Here is a 22,453-nt window from a genome sequence, read left to right as displayed (position 1 = left end):
CACCATGACTCATATTTTATAACGTTATAATGTCTTGGTAACGGCTGTGTAATAGGAGTGCTTCAGCATGTTGCTATGTTATTAGTGTGGATTTATAGACGTGTATGTGCTTTATTAAAGATCGGAGCCACTGGCCAGTGAGCGAAAGTCATTCTTTTACACTGGAGGCAACTGGCTATGCTCTCCTGGCACTTCTTGAGGCTCGTGATTTTGAGCGTGCCAAACCCATTGTAAGATGGCTGAAGACAAACCAAAGGTTTGACGGTGGATACCGCTCCACCCAGGTAATGTGCTGCATATTATTTTCATTTTCATTTTATTTTCTTTTATCCCTTTATTTCCTTTTATTTGACATGATATCCAGTTTAAAGCTCATTTAAAGCTCATTGTAGCTTGATGTAAAGCTGCATTACACTGAATAAAGTCACTGCATTATTCAGCTTTTATAGGCAGTCCTGTCTTTTCCAATATAACACGTACGTTAAAAAATCAAGATAGATGAGTGACGTTTTAATAAACAGTTATGAGTGGAAGTCTCTTTTTCCACTGACTATTTAACTCAATGCAATGTATCTAAGGACATGTCCTTGGTCAGTGGATAGAACATTAATAAGTATAAAAAATACTGTATTTTGAAAGTAGTCTAGTATCTTTTACTGTGTCTACTAGTGTTAATGTTAATGCTAATAAATGGTTTTATCTTTACTCCACTCCATCCTCAGGCTACTGCTGTGGTGTTTGAGGCTATAGCTAGGTACGTGACTGAGAAACCTCCAACCAAGGAGGGATCTTTGACTGTCGTTGTCAGTTCTACCGCAAGAGGGACAGAGTTTAAAGGCTCATTCTCCAATAATGAAAAAAGTCTACAGCGCTCAGACAAGGTACAAACACAGGGAAAGGAAAAATGGCCTTTAAAAACACTTTATATAAGCATTGATCACATGTATTTTATCATTCGTTCCTCTTTTGAAATACCTTCATTTCAATTTCTGTAAGTGCTTTATCCTGGTCAGGGTTACGGTGGATCCCAAGCCTATCCTCGGAACACCAGGTGTGAGGCAGGAATACACCTTGGATGGGGCAGAGGGCAGCATGCACACACTCATACACACCTAGGGTCAATTTAGTCTAGCCAATCCATCTACTGGCATGTTTTTGGGAGGTGGGAGGAAACTCTGAGAACCCAGATCAGATGAAACCCTGAGCTGAGCTCAGAATCAATCTGGGGACCAGGAAATTGAAAAAAAAAAGAAGAAAAAAAAAAAAGGGAAGCTCTTCTAAGTGATGTTCGCAGTTCTTGCAAAGTACCATATGACTCGTAGGCTAAGAGGCTCTTTATCGTGCTCAGAGCAATGGGACCCAAGTTAGAAAAATTTGCAAAATTCTGTTATTAAATGAAAGAAAATGTACAAAATGTTATTGGTTTAATACTCTGTTGTTTTCAATAGTTCATGGCAAATGGAGACCTAACAGTAAAAGCAACTGGGAAAGGTGAAGGCTCCATATCAGTAAGTGACCTGCTTTTGTGTTTTATGGAACAATAGAAGATTTAATGCTTGGAAGCCTTTTATAAACTTATTTTATTTTCGTATGTCATACTATATATATGGAGTTCATTTTGTGCTTTAAACAAAATGTCATGAAAAATACAGTGCATCGAAATACAAAGAGAAGCAAAGGAAAGGATGCACAAGCAAAGAAGCATTCCAGGATCAACGGAAGTATTCCAGAAGAAAATTATTGATTCCTGGAGGGAAAAAAACACAGAGAGAAGTCACAACAGTAACCACAGTCACTAGAAAAGTTCTAGGAGTAAATTAAAGAATTGTAGCAACAATGGAAAGGATGCTAGAAGCAAATAAAATTATTTCAAAAGCCAAGTATCAGGAAAGAGTTGAGAACGCAGGTGCAGGTACTCAGTGGCTTTATTAACTGTAACAAACAAGACAGAGACATAATCCAAAAACAAAGTCAAAAAAACAGGCAAGGGTCAGGTCACGCACACACAACATGAACTGGGCTAGGCAGAATATCACCAAACGGGAACTATATCGAAAAACCAGAGAGCCAAACAGAAATCAAACTGTTTGGTATCAACAGGTATGAAGCACTGAGCATGCATGTGTGTGTTGATAGTCTTTCCATACTGTGAGAATGTGCTGTGAAGGTGATTGAGCCCAGGTGTGTGTAATCAGTAGTCTCATGAGCGTGAACGTGAGAGAGTTTGGGTATTGTAGTCCTCAGCAACCATGTTGAAAGAACCACGCAACCATTGCTGAATTCTGGGATGTGTATTTGGACGCCGATTCCGGCATTGACATGACACCAATGAAAAGGATTCGAAGAATAAAGAAAGAATGCAGAAGCAAATGAAAAATTTCCAAAAGTGTAGAAGATTTCCAGAAGCAAAGGAAGGTTTCTAGAGACGAACAGAAAAATTCCAGAAGCACAGAAATAAAATACACAAGCAAAGGAAGCATTCCAGCACCAAATAAAAGGATTCCAGAAGCAAAGGGAACATACCAGGAACAAAAGAATAATTATGTCAGCAATCAAAAAATTATGGAAGTAAACAAAGACAAAGAAGCAAAGATTCTGAAAGATTTTAGAAGTTAATGCTACATATTTTGCTTGCAGAGCTTGCAATAATATTATCATTTTTTAGCCACAAAATGAACTCCACATAAACATTTATTGTTACAGTTTTTGTTTTAGTACTCTGTTAAGCACAAATTATTATTATTATTATTATTATTATTATTATTATACCAATAAATGGATATTTTGCCATCTTTCCAAGATTGTCACCCTGTATTATACCAAACCTGGTGAAAATGATACAAAGTGTAAAAAGTTTGATCTGGAGGTAAAAATGATCAGAAACAGCACTGGTAAGTTTAGAAGTAATTATTTATAATTCTTACTGTGTATAATAATTATGGTGCTGCGGTGCTCTCAGATGGCTGTCACATACACCTTTAGGGTAGATGAGAAATGGCCAATGTTTAGCAGTCCATGGAGAAATGCCGAACTAGGAGTCGAACTAGGAGTCGAAATATGAGTCGAAATAGGAGTTGACCTAGGAGTCAGCTTAAGGGCATACAAGGACTGTGTGCTGGAGGATCTTGCATTCCGAAGTATTTTCTGGCCTGCTCATAGACACAGTCAGCCATGCTGAGGGTTGCACAAGCTCACTATCCATCAGACTTGCTCCAGAAGGAAGCTGCCATCGTGCTGTGACAGCTAATCAAAGCAGCAGTGGGAACCAAGGTCTTACTGACCGACTTTGTGCCACAACTGTGACCTAGTTTCTGAATTCTTCACAAACTCTGAAGAATCAGTGGTAGAGCAGGAAAAGTGTATAACGAGTGTTGAGGTAAATTGTAGGACAGGGCTTACACCTGTGCCACTATACTGCCCTCCCAGCCTGTGAATGAGGCATCTGTGGTGATTATCTGCAGCAGAGCAACACTCCCAACCTGTTAGAATGCCCTGCATCACCACCAAGCCAATATTTAAGCTCATTTCACTGAGAAAAGGGCATGTAGTCATGTGGCTGCATGGATTGAACTACAGTCAGGTCCGGAAGTATTTGGACAATGGCGGAGTTTTTGTGATTTTGCCTTTATACTCCACCACAGTGGATTTGAAATAAAACAATCAAGATGTGATCGAAGTGTAGACTTTCAGCTTTATTTTAAGAGGTTCCACAAAAATATGGCATTTACCATTTAGGAATTACAGCCATTTTCAACAAAGTACCTCCATTTTCAGGGGCTCAAAGGTATTTGGACGAAGTGACATAATTGTAAATATAACCATAATTTTAATACTTGGATGAAAATCCTTTGCAGTCAATGACTGCCTGAAGTCTGGAGCCCATGTTCTCAAAACTCAAATTCTGAGTTTCCTCCCTGGAGATGCTTTGCCAGGCCTTCACTGCAGCCACCTTCAGTTGCTGCTTGTTTGTGGGTCTTTCTGCCTTCAGTCTTGTCTTCAGTAAGTGAAAAGCATGCTCTGTTGGGTTGAGATCAGGCGACTGACTTGGCCATTGAAGAATGTTCCATTTCTTTGGCTTTAAAAAGTCTTGAGTTGCTTTCGCAGTATGTTTAGGGTCATTATCCACCTGCACTGTGAAGCGGCGTCCTATCAGTTTTGTAGCATTTGGCTGAATGTGAGCAGAGAGTATAGCCCTATACACCTCAGAATTCATCTTGCTACTTCTGTCAGCAGTCACATCATCAATAAACACCAGTGAGCCTGTTCCACTGGCAGCCATACATGCCCATGCCATAACACTGCCTCCACCATGTTTGACACATGATGTGGTATACTTTGGATCATGAGCTTTTCCTTTCTTTCTCCATACGTTTCTCTTCCCATCATTCTGGTACAAGTTAATCTTGGTTTCATCAGTCCAAAGAGCCTTATTCCAGAACATGAGAGGCTTTTTTAGATGTTTTCTGGCAAAGTCTAATTTGGCTTTCCTGTTCTTGAATGTTACCAGTGGTTTGCACCTTGTTGTAAACCCTCTGTATTTACATTCATGAAGGCCTCTCTTGATTGTAGATTTTGACAATGATACGCCTACCTTCTCCAGAGTATTCCTGACTTCTGTTGATGTTGTGAAGGGTTTTTCTTCACCAAGGAAAGGATTCTGCGATCATCCACTTTAGTTGTCTTCCATGGTCTTCCAGGCCTTTCGATGTTGTTGAGCTCACCAGTGCTTTCTTTCTTTTTAAGAATGTTCCCAACTGTTGATTTGGCCACACCTAAGGTTTTTGCTATCTCTCTTATAGATTTATGTTGTTTTTTCAGCCTAATGATGGCCTCCTTCACTTGCATCGAGATCTCCTTGGACTTCATATTGGTAGCTCCAGTCGAACAGCTGCCAAATGCCAACTCAATACCTGATATCAACTCCAGATGTTTTATTTGCTTCATTTGTCTTGAAGTAACGAGGGAATGGACCGCACCTGGTCAATTAACTTCTTGTCAGTCAATTGTCCAAATACCTTTGAGCCCCTGAAAATGGAAGTACTTTGCTTAAAATGGCTGTAATTCCTAAAGGGTAAATGCCATATTTTTGTGGAACCTTTTAAAATAAAGCTGAAAGTCTACACTTCGATCACATCTTGATTGTTTTATTTCAAATCCATTGTGGTGGTGTATAAAGGCAAAATCACAAAAACTGTCATTGTCCAAATACTTCCAGACCTGACTGTATATCTGTCATCCATAGCGTATGAAAAAGGAGGGTCTTCAGGAACCTGTTCAGCTCTCTCAGATGTAAAAGTGGACAGAAACTGACACTTTTTTTTTGAACAAGAATATGAGTTGAGAAGAACTGGTGTAGACTGGTGTACTTTTTTTATCACACCTCAGTTCAAGAGGGAATATCCTTCTTGGGACAGAGCAACAGCTTTACTGGGGTCCAAGCAATGTGTTTGGCTGTAAAATGCCCCATTATCTGCCCATCAGGGACGTTCTCGAATCATCAGTGCTGGAGGGATCTGTTTACAGCCCTTGCCATGGGCTACATAAGGGACGCTCAAGCACTTAGAAGTAGTCTGAGGGTGCGGGCCCCCAGCCTAAAGGTACTGCAAAGCAGGCAGGCCTCCTGTAGTGTCATTTAGTGGATGTAATCAACTTGCTTGACTGAAAAATGAAAGATTGAAACCTTTAGGAATGATAACAAGACAGAGTGATTTCATTTGATTCCATAAAAATGAAAGTCAGAAGTTGTTTTCATGCTAGCCTTGCCCCCTCCCTGAGTTAACTCATGCAGTTTATTTACAGATTTTGCAACTGTGAGACTATGTTGATATTTTTGTCAAATGTTTTGATATTATATAAATCACCCTCTTTTTGCAGTTTCCTATCCACAAGCACTTGTGACTTACACGATTTTCATAGAGACCATGTAAGTAAAACAGATTTGCTTTGCACTTTAAGGCACCCTATGGTTCTTAAAGTATTTGCTTGTGAACAAACAGTAGAATTAATTCAAAACAAGTCCCCGTTAATGACCATAAATGAACAAAAATGAATTAAAATGAAATTCAGTTGATATTGCTAACACTCAATATATTGAAATATTAAGCTATACTGTGTAGCTCGATGTGAAACGAATTTAGATTCAGATTTCAAAAGAAGCAGACATTTACCATCCAAGCTAAGTGCATTATTAGTCATAAACTTCCTAGGCTAATATAATAATTCTGTGATTTGCATTTCCTTTGAGGCAGATGTCTGTAATATAATGTCATTGATTCGTTTTATGACTATTATAAACACAAAAATGTACAAAATATGTTTGATAAAGAAGCTTTGAAACGTTTTGTACTTTGTACTTGTGGCTATCTAGCTTGCCAACCTAAGCTCTTAAAACTCATTTTAGAAGCAGCTTTCATTCATCTGAATCCCATTATAATACTGCTAATTTTTGGAAGTATGACTAAGGGATTTAAAATGTTATGTTAGTGCCAGCCTAATGTAGTGTACACAGGGGTGTGTGCAAATCATTCTTCAAGCAGTTTTCCCTTTAAATTGAACTACAGCTTCATGATATTCCATGACATTGGATCGCGATTTCATTTTCACTTAGTCATCAAATAGTTCCTCACTAAACTTCCTGCTACTGCAGGGTTTTTTTCTCAGCACCGTAAAAAGTTTATAACCTGACTTGTTAGAGTTATGTGTCATTGCAAAGTGTGAGAAAGAGAGTGGGAGAGAAAAGCCTTCACCATACAGCACTTAGAACAGCCAATTGTGAGGTTAATTTTCTCAACATTAAGACTTTTGTGATATTGCTCATAAGTGTTGGTTAATGAAAATATTTCTAAGAGTAAAAATTAAAATTTTAAATGTTGGCTCAATGATAAATATGTAAATGTGATGGGTGTCATTTCCTAAATTTGATCTTGTTTCTGGTGATGGCTGCAGGAATGTCTGGATTTATTCAGCCACTGTATGGAGGTGGTTGGGTTCAGGATCATTGGGCTATACTCAATATTTATACATTATAGTCAGATCTGTAATGTTTGTCCTGTGTGATTTTTTTCTCATTAGGTTCCTGGATGAAACAAGAGAGGCTGCTATGACAATCCTTGATATCAGCATGCTGACAGGTTTTATAGCAGATACAACTGACCTGGAAAAGGTACGAGTTCAGAAAAAAAATTATACTTCAAAACTATCATATCAGTTTCAAATATTCCATCAGTGCTTTACACCAAATAAGTGGATCCCTGCACTGTCACTGCTGTGTTTTATGGTATTTACCATCATTAATTTCACTGATTAGATGGTATAGCACACTGGATCTGTTGCTTAAACACTCCTCCTGTCATCTCCTCCTTTAGTTATTGTGCTTGCTTCTTCACAACAGCTCTTGTGTTTGGAGGAGTTCTCCTTAAAAAAAAAAAAAAAAAAAAAAAAAAAAAAAGGGAGTCTAAAGAGTCAAACTCTTGACACATACAGTATTTGTAACAGAAACACCTCATTCCTCATTAGATTGAGTTAATTTAATATTTAAAGAATCTAACAGCAGAAACTTGCCACATTCAATAGTAATAAAGTAAATATAATAATTATACTTGTATTTAGTTGGTTTATGCCCATGCTGTAACATACAGCAGAGACATTGCTAACAGGAAAACCTGAAAGATCCAGAAAGAAAAATTAGAATTTTATCACAAAACTCCTCAGTGGACGAGACGACTCCATGTTAAGTGTGTACATGATAAACAGTACTATTCTACCATGCGTGTAACGAATCCATGAGAGGTGGATGCAAGTGCTTATATAGGGCAAACGAGTGTCTTTCACACTTTGCGTTCTTTCCCCTTCAGTGAATCAGCTTTTCCACCTGGTCAATTTTACTCCTGTTTGTTCCGAACATTGCTTTAGCAGAAAAACCAGAAAAGCATACATTTCAGGCGTCTTCTGTATCGCCATAGCTACAGGTCAGAATCATCAAAACAAGACAGCAATCCAAAGAATAGGTGAACAAGAGCTAGCAAAATGGTCAAAACACAGATAATAGAGTAAACACAGCACAGAAGTGAGACCAGGAAAATGCACCTGTCCCTTCATTCACAGTGTATGAATGTCTGTAGATCTTGATTACAGTACCACCATGTGGAATCATAATTATTGTGACTGGGTGAAAAAACTTTTTGTTTTTTTTGTTTTTTTTTCAGTTGATGGGAAAAGACAGGTACATTCATAAGTTTGAGATAGACAAACAGCTTTCAGAGCGAGGATCCCTCATCATCTACCTGAAAAAGGTACTCACAACAGATAAGAAAAATAATCAAAACAACAAGCAACAACAAGCACATGTTTTACATAGAATGCAGTGTAAATTATGAAAAATGTAAAACTACATTCACACTAGACATTTCAGCTCACGTCTACTTGCAAAATAAACACAACCAAGCTGGAAATGGAACCTTGGTCACAAAACAATTCTGTATCTATACTGGTTGCTATCCATATGAAGAGCAAGTTGGTTATTCATTCGTATGGATAACAACCAACTTGGACAGTTAGTAAGCAATGCGGAATTCTTAAGTTGAAAGCCAGCACGCTATCTAACAACTATAAACAATAAAGAACACCAAAGTAAAAGATCAATACACCATGCAGACCCGTGCTACGATATTATGGACGACAACTACAAACGTCAAAGCAGTAGCGCTCTTGGTCAATGATGCAAATTCCACCATGGCGTTAGTGCAAAGATCGGCTCATGAACGTTATTCACTCTGAGAATTAAACGAAAGATAAATAAAAATCAAAGAATGGTCAAACTGAAAAAGTATTTTGTAGGCTGCTTTTTATTAAATATATGAGAGATTTAAAGAGTCGCATTCCTTTATCTGAGCTTGGTCATAGTCCATAATGAGAGTTGATACGTACACTGGCGGACATTTTAGTTCCATCGTAATGGACTGAATTAAAATTGGTGAAGGTGAACTCTTGTGGCTAGCGGGAGTGAGAAGTGAGGGGATTGACTGTTAAAAAGATCTACAAATCCCAAGGAAACTAGAGAGAAGGAATTAGAAATAAGGAATGCTCAAATTTAGGGATAAGGCTAATACAACTGAACAAATTCTGAGACGTTATAAAGTAAACTATGCAAATGTTTGTGAAAGGAAAGAAACTGAGTTAAAAGAGCCACAGAAAAAAAACTTATACAGTGTATAATTCTTGTAGTGAAATTCTTAATTAGTAATCATCAAATCAAGATTTGTTCTGTTTTTGCAGGTCACGATGTTTTAGCCAAGAAATTCGGCACAGATGTAGATTCCATACGGGAATAGGGTGCTTGTGCTTTTGGGAAAGATCGGAATTACGATTGCCACATAGCAACGCTCTCATAGGAATACGCTGGAAATGTTTCATTGGTCCTACTTTCACACGATTTTTCTAGAAACACCATAGCAACCACCTGAGACCCCATATCAGCCACCTATCAACACCCTAGCAACCACCTATCAAGACCCTAGCAAGTAACTGGGTTAGCATAGCAACCACCTATCAACATCCTAGCAACCAGCTGGGATAGCATAGCAACCACGTAACAACAACCTGGCAAGCAACTGGGTTAGCACAGCAACCACTTAGCAATGCCCTAGCAAGCACCTCGAATATGATAGTAACCACCTAACAACATCCTAGCAACCAACTGAGTTACCACAGCAACCACCTAGCAACACCCTAGCAACCAGCTGGGGTAGCGTAGAAACCACCTAACAACATCCTAGCAAGCAACTGGATTAGCATAGCAACCACTTAGCAATGCCCTAGCAAGCAACTTGAATGTGATAGTAACCACCTAAGAATATCCTAGCAACCAACTGGGTTACTATAGCAACTGCCTGTCAACACCCTACCAACCAGCTAGGATAGCATAGCAACCACCTAGCAACATCCTAGCAAGCAACTAAGTTAGCATAGCAGCCACCTAGCAACACTCTAGGTTCCAAATGGAATATGCTAGCAACATTTTAAGGTTTTAACCTAGCCTTTAGCCTTTTAACCTTTACATCCTTCACTGTTAAATGTTTTAACATTTAAAAATCAATGACAATGAAAGATTGTAATATTGTTTAACTCTTTTCGCATGTTTAGCGAAGCTGTCAAGCCAACATCAAAGTTCATCTATGAACTTTAAACCTTCTACTTCTTTATTATTCTTCATCCCTTACATTCTGAGAGGAAATGACTCTCTCATGCACTCTTAATTATTCTAACTGCATTTCTTTCTCTTCAGGTCTCAAATAAGTTTAAAGAAAGAATTGCTTTCAGAGTTCATATGATGTTACACGTCGGTGTCCCTCAACCAGCGGCAGTAACTGTGTATGAATATTACAGCAAAGGTGAGAAGCACAAAGCAGTCGCATCATGAATATGCTTTACACATATGTGAGAGGCGTGTGTGTGTGTGTGTGTGTGTGTTTACGATACATAAAATAGAATAATATAAAGTAACCAAAAGTTGTTATGAATTTAGTCTACTATATTATACAATTTAACAAATTTTGGTTGTTTATTAGGCTAATTTAAATCAAATCGTTAGCTACATTTATCATGATTTAAAAGTGTAAATAAATTTGCACAAGGTAATTATTCAGTAGCTGTAAATTACACAAAGTTTAAATTAAGTTATACTTTATATAAGTTATACTTCAGTGTTTTTTGTTGTTGTTATATTAAGGGCCTTGCATGCGTAATTCAATGATTAATCAATTATGGTTCCTTCACATTAGCAATAATCGACTGAGGAAATTCTTACTAATTTACACACACACACACACACACACACACACACACATAGTGTACATGATTACCAGGTCTGTGTTTCAGAGAACCAATGTGTGAAGTTTTATGACCCGCACATGGAGCAGTCCAGTGGCTCAATCCGCATCCTCTGCCCTAAAGAAGTGTGCAGCTGTGCTGAGGGTATGTTGCAGCATCATACTATGTGTTTGTGTGTGTGTGTGAGAGAGAGAGAGAGAGAGAGAGAGAGAGAGATTGATTGATTGCGTTATTATCCATTTTCAAAAATATTGTACTGCTGCTTGGCTTTATATAGATTTATTGGTAAGTAAATTTAATAAAATAAAAAAATAAGCAACAGCAGTTCCAGTTTCTCCTTCCCTTAAGATTTTAAGGTTTATGATAAATTGGTAACGATAAATCTAAAAGATAATTCACCGTAATTAATAAATGTGTGTCTTGATTTATCAACCAGGTAAACAGAGGTGCTTATCCGGAGGAATTTATTGCCTGGTTGTCTACCTGGAAAACTTATCATTACGCAAGTGCAAGTCGAAAGATACTAACAGGTTAACCATGTGTTCACACTAGCGAGCGACATGTGGAGCAACAAGATGTTTGAAATGAGATTTTCTCTGTGCTATGCAAATTAGGTATGACGCTGTAAAGTGACAAATTCAAATGATCAGCTCGAAAGATTCCTTTGGTTACGTCAAAGTTCCTTTACTTCCTACCTGCATTTAGTTTCAGCAAAATTGGCTATGCTCTCTTGGGACAATCTCTCATTAGCCAAATGCACACTGGATAACACTAGCCAAAGGCATTTATGAGTGTGTGTATGTGGAAGAGGGTAGATAGCGCTTTCGTCCGAGTGTGGCACTTCACTAACAGTTCGAAAAGATTGAGTTCGGTTGACTGGCTTCACGTGTCTCAGAGGAAGCATGTGTTAGCCTTCACCCTCCCCGGATGGTAGCTGTTGTATGATAGGATAGCGCTGGCTGGTGGGTGGGAATTGGTAGGTGACCTAATTGGGGAGAAAATGGGGGAAATCCCCCCTACCCAACTTTTTTTTTTTTCTTAAATAAAAGTTTCTCATTTTTAACAGAGCTAGAGAAGCTAGAGAAGTTAGAGCTAGAGAATATTTTGTGTCTGTTATTTATGGATATAATTTCATTTGTCAATAATTACAAGAGGAGTCACTCTTCAAATGAATAGATAGGATCCTCAAGTATAATAACAGTAACGTGATTATACAAGTCAGGAAAGATAAAGAGACCAAATTTGTCATCGAGAGATGGATCTCGATGCAAGAAAGAAAAAGGGACTGTTTTCTGGCACTCTATGACAGGTTAGAATGAGCTTCCTTTCACAAATGGATTTTTATTCTTATAGCAAACTGCCCTCGGCTGAAGAAGTCTCCGGTTCCAAAGGAAGCAGATCGCAGTAAAGAAGCCTGCCACAACAAGGACTTCAGTATGCACTCTTCCTGTCTGTGATATGATTCAGTGAGGTTGAAAGTAAAATCAAACATGAGCAAATCGCCATCTAGGATAATTAAGTACTTCAATTTTACTAATTAGTATTAATACTATTTATTATTCATTATTTATTAGTATTATTTATTATTAACAGCACAACCCAAAGTCTTTTACTCCTCTTTAGAAAAAACTATAAACATATAAACATACAGTAGACGCACACTAGTCTTTAATTAGCTCTATGGTCTTACTTGCTTCATTGTAGTCAGATTTTCTTCCCTTTTTTCCAGTTTACCAGGCAACTCTGGAATTGGTGACAAGATCAGGCTCAACAGACAGCTACACTTTCACCATAATAAGAGTTATTAAAGAGGGTGAGTATCTAACAAATCCTGTGTTGCAGAAAGAAGGGCTCCTAATGTGAAAACTATTTTATCTCTAACTTGCATCTCTGTTTTTTTTTTGTTTTTTTTTCAGGGACTGATAGGAATGTGCTGAATGACGTTAGAGAATTTTATGCTCATATAGCCTGCAGAGACAAGCTTGGTTTGGAGGAAGGCAAGGACTACCTCATCATGGGCCCTGAGCCAAAACTGATTAGAGAAGAGTGAGGATCATATCATATCTACAGTATATAGCCAAAAGTTTGTGTACCCCTGACCATCACACTTGTATGTCCTCGTTGAGCGTCCTGTTCCAGATTTATTCCCCCTTTGCTGTTATAATAACCTCCACTCTTCTGGGAAGGCTTTGTAGGTGCAAAGATGTTAATAAGTACCATAGTGGTTCTCTCAAACTTGGCTTTAATCTTTAAAAAAACACCCACATACTATTTCATCCACCTCACAATATAAAGGTAAAGAGTTTTTTTTAGAAAATTAAACAGTGACACCCCCACTAATGGAAGGTTTATGACTTATAACAATCTGCCCATCCCATTCCCTCTTCCAATCCACCTCATTTTTAATATCACTACGTGTTTCTTGCAGGAACATAAGATTTTTTGATTTTGTTTAATAAACTCATATAACATCATTCTCTAGCACCATTTAGTTCCAATTTTAAAATTAGTCATACTAGTTTTAGGGACGAACAAAAGGATAATGTGAACATCTACCTAAGTAACTGGTTTTGGCAAAAGGTTGAAAGATAACAGCCTCATCATCTTTGATCATTTTATTTCTTAATTTTTCTTTACAAATTTTCTGAGACGATAAACCTCTACATCCTGAAAAGCTCCCTCTTTTATTAGATATCTCACATCATTGATAAAACATTTACAGTCAGGAAAAAAATCTCTTTATCTCCTGCAAAAATTTACAAAAAAATTTAATTTTCCCTTAACAGGAATTTTGTAAACAGGGTCTGTTTCTTTCTCAAAATCAACCTCATCTTTCCACAATTCCTCAACATCTGCCACTGCAAAATCACTCTGAATATGTTTAACCCGCTCAACAGATTCAGAGAGTGCACCAATTTAACTAGGCTCAGCTACAAGCTCTGTCGCACCGGCTTCATTTACAGCTACAGCTTCACCCGTGATCTCAGCCGGAGGAGGAGCAGAATTAACTTGTTCCGTGCTTGTGCTTGTGCCATCCATTTTACCAGGACAAGCACGAACACGATGACCTATTTTCCCACAACTACAACATTTAATTGCAGTATCAGAAGTTGCAAACACTGTGTAGTCAAAACCATCGATTCTGAACTTAAAAATCAGATCAAGCTCATCAACTCCATTTTTCAGAACTGTGAAAACTTGTCTTGTGAATGAGATTAGAAGCTTCACTAATGGCAACTTACACCCAAGAGGAATTTTCTTAATAGTGGAAACTGATTTCATCTTTTACAAACGGAGGAACATTAGACAGTATGATCCTTTTAGAAGGTTTACTCAGAGGAAAAGCAGGTAGAAGTGAGCCATTTAATGTGACGCCACTTTGGATGACATTGTTTGCCTTTTCAACAGAATTGAGAAAAAAGAACAATTACGTTGTTCATCCACGAGACCGAAACGGTATTACCATGACCCACGATCTCTCCCACCGCCAAACAGCCCTGCTCCACACTAACTCTGGATTTTTAAAAACTCATTGTGCTCAGATTTTTAAATCCTTAGAAAATGTTCAGAACAAAAATCAAGAACACATAAAACACACACAAAAAAGGTAAAGTTTGAGCACACGTACAAGCCACAAATTTATCACTCACACTCACTACTCTCCCCTGCTCCCAGCATGCACTCAGAGAGAGAGAGAGAGAGAGAGAGAGAGAGAGAGAGATGCAAATAAAATTGAATTGAACTGAAAGGATGTAATGGTGTACTGGTGTATCATGTTAAGGAATATGATAATATTTCTAAAGAATCACTAAAAGCTGTCTGTGTTTCTTGTCAGATACCGCTACACGCTTGGAACGAGCACTTGGTTGGAATACTGGCCCACGCAGGGGGAAAGTCAGGAGAACAAGGACAACAACAAGGAGAGATACATCGGCCTGCGCAGTCTGGCCAACCTGTTAGAGCAGTTTGGATGCACAACTTAAACTTCTTAACAACATGAACATGTGCATGAAGCTCGTATCACGGCTTAAACCACTGATTACCAGCTGCAACCTAATTGACATCTGTTTTTTCAAATAATAATGATAATAATATTGGGCTGCATCATTTTGATCACAGAAGAATGATGAAATATGGTGAAATATTAATAAGTAGACATCGATTTGAGCATGATATATATATATATATATATATATATATATATATATATATATATATATATATATATGATATATATTCAATCAAAAAATAAAATTAAAATAGAAATAAATGACTTAATAGATACATTAATAAATAAAGTTGTTTCAATAAAACTCCTAAATTTTGTGTGGATCATTTTACATTTGGTATAATTTAGATTATTTTTAAAAAGTTTGGACCCACCAGATATATACACAAAGACATTCTGATGAAGTGTTATGGCTGAAATATAAATAGTGAAAAGTTTCCCAACATCTTAATGTAATTAGCTGCTACTTTCTGGTCAGTGATAATGTTCTTTATTGTTTATTTGTTTGTTTGTTTGTTAATATGTCACACCTTGTTCTGTTCTGTTCTGATTTGTGTGATACTGAATCGTTTATGAAAATCGTTTATGGAAAGAAAGAAAGAAAGAAAGAGAGAGAGAGAGATGAAGAAAGAAAGAAAGAAAGAAAGAAAGAGATGAACAAAGAAAGAAAGAAAAGAAAGAAAGAGAGAGAGAGAGATGAACAAAGAAAGAAAGAAAAGAAAGAAAGAAAGAGAGAAAGAAAGAAAGAAAGAAAGAAAGAGAGAGAGAGAGAGAGAGAGAGAGATGAACAAAGAAAGAAAGAAAAGAAAGAAAGAGATGAACAAAGAAATAAAGAAAAGAAAGAAAGAAAGAGAGAGAGATGAACAAAGAAAGAAAGAAAGAAAGAACAAAAGAAATAGATGAACAAAGAAAGAAACAAAAGAGAGAGGGAGGGAGAGAAGAAAGAAAGAAAGAAATGAACAAAGAAAGAACGAAAGAGAGAGAGAGGAAAGAAAGAAAGAAAGAGAGAGAGATGAACAAAGAAAGAAAGAAAGAACAAAAGAAAGAGATGAACAAAGAAAGAAACAAAAGAGAAAGGGAGGGAGAGAAGAAAGAAAGAAAGAAAGAGATGAACAAAGAAAGAAAGAAAGAGAGAGAGAGGAAAGAAAGAAAGAAAGAGAGAGAGAGATGAACAAAGAAAGAAAGAAAGAAAGAAAGAACAAAAGAAATAGATGAACAAAGAAAGAAACAAAAGAGAGAGGGAGGGAGAGAAGAAAGAAAGAAAGAAAGAAAGAAAGAAAGAAAGAAAGAAAGAGATGAACAAATAAAGAAAGAAAGAGAGAGAGAGGAAAGAAAGAAAGAAAGAAAGAAAGAAAGAAAGAAAGAAAAGAAAGAAAGAGATGAACAAAGAAAGAAAGAAAAGAAAGAAAGAGAGAGAGAGATGAACAAAGAAAGAAAGAAAGAAAGAAAGAAAGAAAAGAAAGAAAGAAAGAGATGAACAAAGAAATAAAGAAAATAAAGAAAGAGAGAGAGAGATGAACAAAGAAAGAAAGAAAGAAAAGAAAGAAAGAAAGAGATGAACAAAGAAATAAAGAAAAGAAAGAAAGAGAGAGAGAGATGAACAAAGAAAGAAAGAAAGAAAGAAAGAAAGAACGAAAGAAATAGATGAACAAAGAAAGAAACAAAAGAGAGAGGGAGGGAGAGAAGAAAGAAAGAAAGAAAGAAAGAGATGAACAAAGAAAGAAAGAAAGAGAGAGAGAAAAGAAAGAAAGAGAGAGAGAGATGAACAAAGAAAGAAAGAAAGAAAGAAAGAAAGAACAAAAGAAATAGATGAACAAAGAAAGAAACAAAAGAGAGAGGGAGGGAGAGAAGAAAGAAAGAAAGAAAGAAAGAAAGAAAGAAAGAAAGAGATGAACAAAGAAAGAAAGAAAATAAAGAAAGAGAGAGAGATGAACAAAGAAAGAAAGAAAGAAAGAAAGAAAGAAAGAAAGAAAGAAAAGAAAGAAAGAAAGAGATGAACAAAGAAATAAAGAAAATAAAGAAAGAGAGAGAGAGATGAACAAAGAAAGAAAGAAAGAAAGAAAGAAAAGAAAGAAAGAAAGAGATGAACAAAGAAATAAAGAAAAGAAAGAAAGAGAGAGAGAGATGAACGAAGAAAGAAAGAAAGAAAGAAAGAAAGAAAGAAAGAAAGAACAAAAGAAATAGATGAACAAAGAAAGAAACAAAAGAGAGAGGGAGGGAGAGAAGAAAGAAAGAAAGAAAGAAAGAGATGAACAAATAAAGAAAGAAAGAGAGAGAGAGGAAAGAAAGAAAGAAAGAAAGAAAAGAAAGAAAGAGATGAACAAAGAAAGAAAGAAAAGAAAGAAAGAGAGAGAGAGATGAACAAAGAAAGAAAGAAAGAAAGAAAGAAAGAAAGAAAGAAAAGAAAGAAAGAAAGAGATGAACAAAGAAATAAAGAAAAGAAAGAAAGAGAGAGAGAGAGATGAACAAAGAAAGAAAGAAAGAAAGAAAGAACGAAAGAAATAGATGAACAAAGAAAGAAACAAAAGAGAGAGGGAGGGAGAGAAGAAAGAAAGAAAGAAAGAAAGAGATGAACAGAGAAAGAAAGAAAGAGAGAGAGAGGAAAGAAAGAAAGAAAGAAAGAAAGAAAGAGTGTTTAAAGTGCAATACCGAAGCTGCCCAGCAGGTGGCAGTAGAAAATGTTTCCGCTTGAGATTTTATTTCACTGGTGAGGAAGAAGTTTGGCTGAATCCCAAACACCTCACTATGTAACACTTAGTGCACTATACAGGGTGCAGGATCCCGTTATTTCACGCGCTATACAGTGGATTTGTATAGGGAATAGAAATGTATTTGGGATTTGAGCTCTAAGTGTCTAGGCTGTTGCTTATTCACTTTTAAAACCTGACCCGCTTTTAGAGCCATAATCTAAAAAAAAAAAAAAAAAAAAAAAAAAAGGCAGTGACTTTAAGGCACACCTGTGTTTGTGTTAGTTGGAGTGAAATTAGTGAGATGTTAAAGACTCCTGTGCAGTGGGAAAACTGTTTTATAATAATAATTAAGGGGCAATTTGTGTTTTTTCCCCCAAGTGTGTAACGTTAACAGCTAGCATAGTAACCAGGTTAGCTAGTTTTCTCAACCTGCTGTTAGACTGCGGCTTATTTACACTGTTTATATCGTCCTCTGCCTTTTTTACATAGAAACCCGGGCACAGGAGACATTTACAGACATTAACAGACATTTACAGGAATATAAACAGCCACAGGCAGGTTTATGTTGCAGGTTTTTGGGGAATTATGGCGAAAGTGCAGGTGCTGAATGTGGCGGTTTTGGACAATCCGAGTCCTTTCTGTAATCCTTTTCAGTTTGAGATCACATTTGAGTGCATGGAGGATCTGCCTGAAGGTAAATACTTACAGTATTCATTACTATAAACTGTGGAGAGAGAGAGAGAGAGTCAAATATCTGAGATCAGGAGAAAGAGAGAGAGAGATGGAGAGAGACTTGACTTAAAAAAAAAAATGATTAAAATCTTTATTTGTACAATGAGCTTCTTTAAAAGTATAAATATTACCTATAAAACATTTCATTTAGGAATAAGTGCTTCTGTTAAAAGAGTAAAATTAAGTATTCGTGTTCAATACAAATTAAAAACCTCACCCTGAGCCCAAACTTCACAGACTTCCTGCAGCCTGTGTGTCAGAGAGAGAGATAGATAGACAGACAGATAGAGAGAGAGAGACAGATAAAGAGAGAGACAGATAGACAGTTAGAGAGAGAGAGATAAAGAGAGAGACAGATAGACAGTTAGAGAGAGAGAGACAGATAAAGAGAGAGACAGATAGACAGTTAGAGAGAGAGAGACAGATAAAGAGAGAGACAGACAGACAGTTAGAGAGAGAGATAAAGAGAGAGACAGACAGACAGTTAGAGAGAGAGAGACAGACAGTTAGAGAGAGAGAGATAAAGAGAGAGACAGACAGACAGTTAGAGAGAGAGAGACAGATAAAGAGAGAGACAGACAGACAGTTAGAGAGAGAGATAAAGAGAGAGACAGACAGACAGTTAGAGAGAGAGAGACAGACAGTTAGAGAGAGAGAGAGAGACAGATAGACAGTTAGAGAGAGAGAGAGACAGATAAAGAGAGAGACAAACAGACAGTTAGAGAGAGAGAGAGACAGACAGTTAGAGAGAGAGAGAGAGACAGATAAAGAGAGAGACAAACAGACAGTTAGAGAGAGAGAGAGACAGACAGTTAGAGAGAGAGAGAGAGACAGATAAAGAGAGAGACAAACAGACAGTTAGAGAGAGAGAGAGACAGACAGTTAGAGAGAGAGAGAGAGACAGATAAAGAGAGAGACAGACAGTTAGAGAGTCGCTGAATTATTTTTCCGCCTTGTAGAAATTGTAACAGCGTGACTTGGCGTGTCCGTGTGAAACGTTTTAATATTAAATAAAAAATTTTTTTAATTTAAATATCGAATCAGTGATGGATGATCAGAGTGTTTGGGATTGCGTTGTTGTTGTTAATATTATTATTATTATTAATGACGTAAGCAGAGATGACTTTAACTCCTGTCGTTGTAGCTGACTGTGTTTTTCTCTCGCTCTCTCGGGGCAGATCTGGAGTGGAAGATCATCTACGTGGGCTCGGCGGAGAGCGAGGAGTACGATCAGACGCTGGACTCGGTGCTGGTCGGCCCTGTTCCTGCAGGAAGACACATGTTTGTGTTTCAGGTGTGGAGGTTATTTGTTTGTTTGTCTGTTTGTTTGTTTTCTGTTGCACCAGTCTACTAAGCCCCACCCCCTAACTCTAATGAAGGAAACTGATGCTTTAAACTTCAAGACTCTGAACATGTTTGATGTAATTTATTCAGTTTGTATCATTTGAATTATTTATGCTTATTAATGTAGCTTATTTACAGCTGAAATATACAAAATTACTACTTCAGTTCGTTGTTTGTTTGTTTGTTTGTTTGTTTCTATCTGACAAACAACAGTAATAGGCATAATGAAGAAAGAAATGAGAAAAGAGAAATGAATCTAGTTGATGTTTTGTGTGCCTGAACACACACTAAACGGTTCTAATGCGCCGTTTGTGTATTTCCGCGTGACCTGTGTTCGCGGTGTCTGGTGTAAACTGTGAGTGTAACTGTAGAAATGTGTATTAAATTCTGCAGGCAGACGCTCCGAACACGGGGCTGATTCCTGAAAGCGATGCAGTGGGCGTGACCGTGGTGTTAATCACATGCACGTATCGGGGTCAGGAGTTTATTCGCATCGGTTACTATGTCAACAACGAGTACACAGACCCTGAGCTGCGTGAGAACCCGCCCATCAAACCCAACTACACGCAGGTAACTTAGGACTGAATTCTGTTCTTTTGTTGTGGTTTTAATGTTAATAAACTCGGAGGAAGTGAAAACTGTGTCATTAGATCCCTCTGACTGTGTAGCAGAGAAAAGAAAAAGAACATTTAATGTCCCTATTGACTTATTTAAGAGCATAATCTGTACAACAAGCCAATATAAGCTACTATCATCCGCAGTCTGGATAAAAGATCACGCGTCTGAGGTGCAGAAGGATCGGGAAACTCAAACGCTGGGGCTTTATACTCAGACCGTGGATGATAATATCTTGCACTGGCTTGTTTTAGGAGCAGTTCCTCCTCATGTGGCTCTTTAGTTTACATTTATTATATGAAGAACAAACACAGTAAACCCATCAGCAGCCATTTTGATTACGTTCTGAATTCATAACAAATAAATAATGGAATGAACATTTGGTCTGAATCTGAAAGATGAAAGTGAAATATTATTGATAATTTCTAATCATCACTGTGATTGATATTTATTAGTCCATTTTAGTGTCTTTTTTTTGGAGAATAAGTGTATCAGGTTTTAACTTTTTTTCCCCTCATGGCAAACTTCAGCTGCAGAGGAACATCTTGGCATCGAACCCGCGTGTCACACGATTCCACATCAACTGGGAGACAATCGTGGACAAATCAGAGGACTCTGAGAATGTAGACCCCGCCCCCAACACCATGTTCCCACCCAGCTGCCCACCAGGAAAAGCTCCGGCTCTAGGACTCATGCCGGACAATTCTATGGACTGCTTATAGAGGGGGAGCGAATACACACACACACACACACACACACACACACACACACAGTGTTTGAGCAGAATGATCACTCAGCACTCACAGGATGATTTTGGATGCACTTCTCCTCCTGAACACAGGGTGGCAGTGAAGGAACACACACACACACACACACACACACACACACACACACACACACACACACACACACCATGCTGCTCTAAAGTTCATCAGTGTGAATGTTACTTCTGCAAGTAGGACATGTTCTTGGATTAACATCCCCTGTCACACCAGTCACTGCCTTCTGATGTCATCAGTGTGCGCCTCTAACTCCGCCCACTCCAAGTCCACTCCAAGATACATCTCTGTGTGTAGCTCTGCCTTGTAGTTCATAAAATTAATTAATCAAAATGAAATGATGAAATATTGACCTGCAGTTAACTGTTAAGTTCAAATAATATCAGTAATATCAGTAATAATTAGATTTTTTGCATACCTAGCTTAGAAGTTTTTTGCATACCTAGCTCTAAAAGTTTCCTCTAAAATACGATGTTTTTTTACAAAGACGTTTCAGTATTGCACTATTCAAAATTTGAATACACGTAATACTCCATTTTTTAAACATATTTTGATACACACTACAAAATCTGTATGTTAATGTGTGTTTACCATAGGCGGTAAGTGTGACACATTTCCCCGTATTGAGGAGGATAAAAATAGCAAACACATCGCTTTTATGATGGAGGTCTGACAACAACTCAAACAACTTTCCATTCTTTTCTCAGTACAGGAAATGTGTCACTTACTGTCCAGTATAATCGTGCATATGCCATTATTTCATCATCAGGCCAGCCACTCAAGCAATTAAAGTTTTTTTAAAACATTATTCCAAAAAAAAAATCAATAAATAAGAGCTTAGGTTGGGAAAGAAAATGCTTGAACAAAATCCTGAATTCATTAACGCAGCTGCACCTTTTTCATTCAAATTATTTAGTAGATTGTATTGGTAGTTATTTAGCTGCTTGAGCTAATGCTAGCTCGCTACACACACACGGTAAAAGAGTGCTAATTCAGGCTTGAACGGTCAAATGCGGCTTTAAAAAGAAACTTTTTGTTAATGCAGAAATGCAGAGCTACACAATAGCTTGTATGTGTAGAAACCAACTGGAGCATCTGATGGAAGTTTTCAGTCAGCTCGAGAGTGGGAGGAGTCAGAGACACACTTCGTGATTGGTTAAAAGGAATATCGATACAGAAGATCACATTCGCCATTTGTGAAGAGAGACTACTTCCAGTGTTTTAGCTCAGAGTTCTGAGTGGATCTCTGATGCGTATCTCCATCCTTCCTCTCTCACCTCATCACCTCATCAGGAAGATCTGCTACATTGGGGATAATTACTTTTGCATTTGAGTTCTCCATTCTTTTTTGTCTTTTTCTTGTTGGAAGAGGTGTTTGTTTTTTTCCTTGTATATTTCACTCTAAAATGTAAAAATGGACTTAAAGATTGAAGATTGAATAAATCTAAATTGCTGTA

At 37.4% G+C, this 22,453-nt stretch overlaps 2 protein-coding genes across 3 annotated transcripts in view; both read left to right on the top strand.

Moving 5' to 3' along the window:
• Positions 1–14,923, top strand: part of LOC113537389 (complement C3) — a 53,954-nt gene extending 39,031 nt beyond the window's left edge. The window contains exons 29-41 of one of the 2 annotated variants that reach the window (XR_008301036.1): positions 121–284; positions 723–881; positions 1,449–1,508; positions 2,801–2,891; positions 5,875–5,923; positions 7,072–7,162; positions 8,205–8,291; positions 10,283–10,388; positions 10,876–10,971; positions 11,264–11,357; positions 12,181–12,261; positions 12,557–12,640; positions 12,744–12,803. Coding sequence is in view for 1 of the 2 variants with exons in the window: in XM_053229892.1 (XP_053085867.1) it covers positions 121–284; positions 723–881; positions 1,449–1,508; positions 2,801–2,891; positions 5,875–5,923; positions 7,072–7,162; positions 8,205–8,291; positions 10,283–10,388; positions 10,876–10,971; positions 12,181–12,261; positions 12,557–12,640; positions 12,744–12,873; positions 14,663–14,810 (1,346 nt within the window). In the remaining variant the exon portion in view is untranslated. Of the gene's footprint in view, positions 1–120; positions 285–722; positions 882–1,448; positions 1,509–2,800; positions 2,892–5,874; positions 5,924–7,071; positions 7,163–8,204; positions 8,292–10,282; positions 10,389–10,875; positions 10,972–11,263; positions 11,358–12,180; positions 12,262–12,556; positions 12,641–12,743; positions 12,874–14,662 lie in introns of those variants that run through there. The other variant, XM_053229892.1, reaches the window with a different exon arrangement.
• A 2,680-nt stretch (positions 14,924–17,603) lies between these two features.
• Positions 17,604–22,453, top strand: asf1bb (anti-silencing function 1Bb histone chaperone). The gene is made up of 4 exons (XM_034299953.2): positions 17,604–18,220; positions 19,437–19,552; positions 19,996–20,172; positions 20,748–22,453. Exons 1-4 carry the CDS (start codon positions 18,112–18,114, stop codon positions 20,937–20,939), a joined length of 594 nt encoding a protein of 197 aa, XP_034155844.1. The 5' UTR covers positions 17,604–18,111; the 3' UTR covers positions 20,940–22,453.

Source organism: Pangasianodon hypophthalmus, chromosome 26, assembly GCF_027358585.1.
Source record: "Pangasianodon hypophthalmus isolate fPanHyp1 chromosome 26, fPanHyp1.pri, whole genome shotgun sequence".
NCBI classification, from domain to species: Eukaryota; Metazoa; Chordata; class Actinopteri; order Siluriformes; family Pangasiidae; genus Pangasianodon; species Pangasianodon hypophthalmus.
The sequence above is the reverse complement of the archived record's forward strand: the minus strand, read 5'-3'. Positions and strand labels throughout refer to the sequence as shown.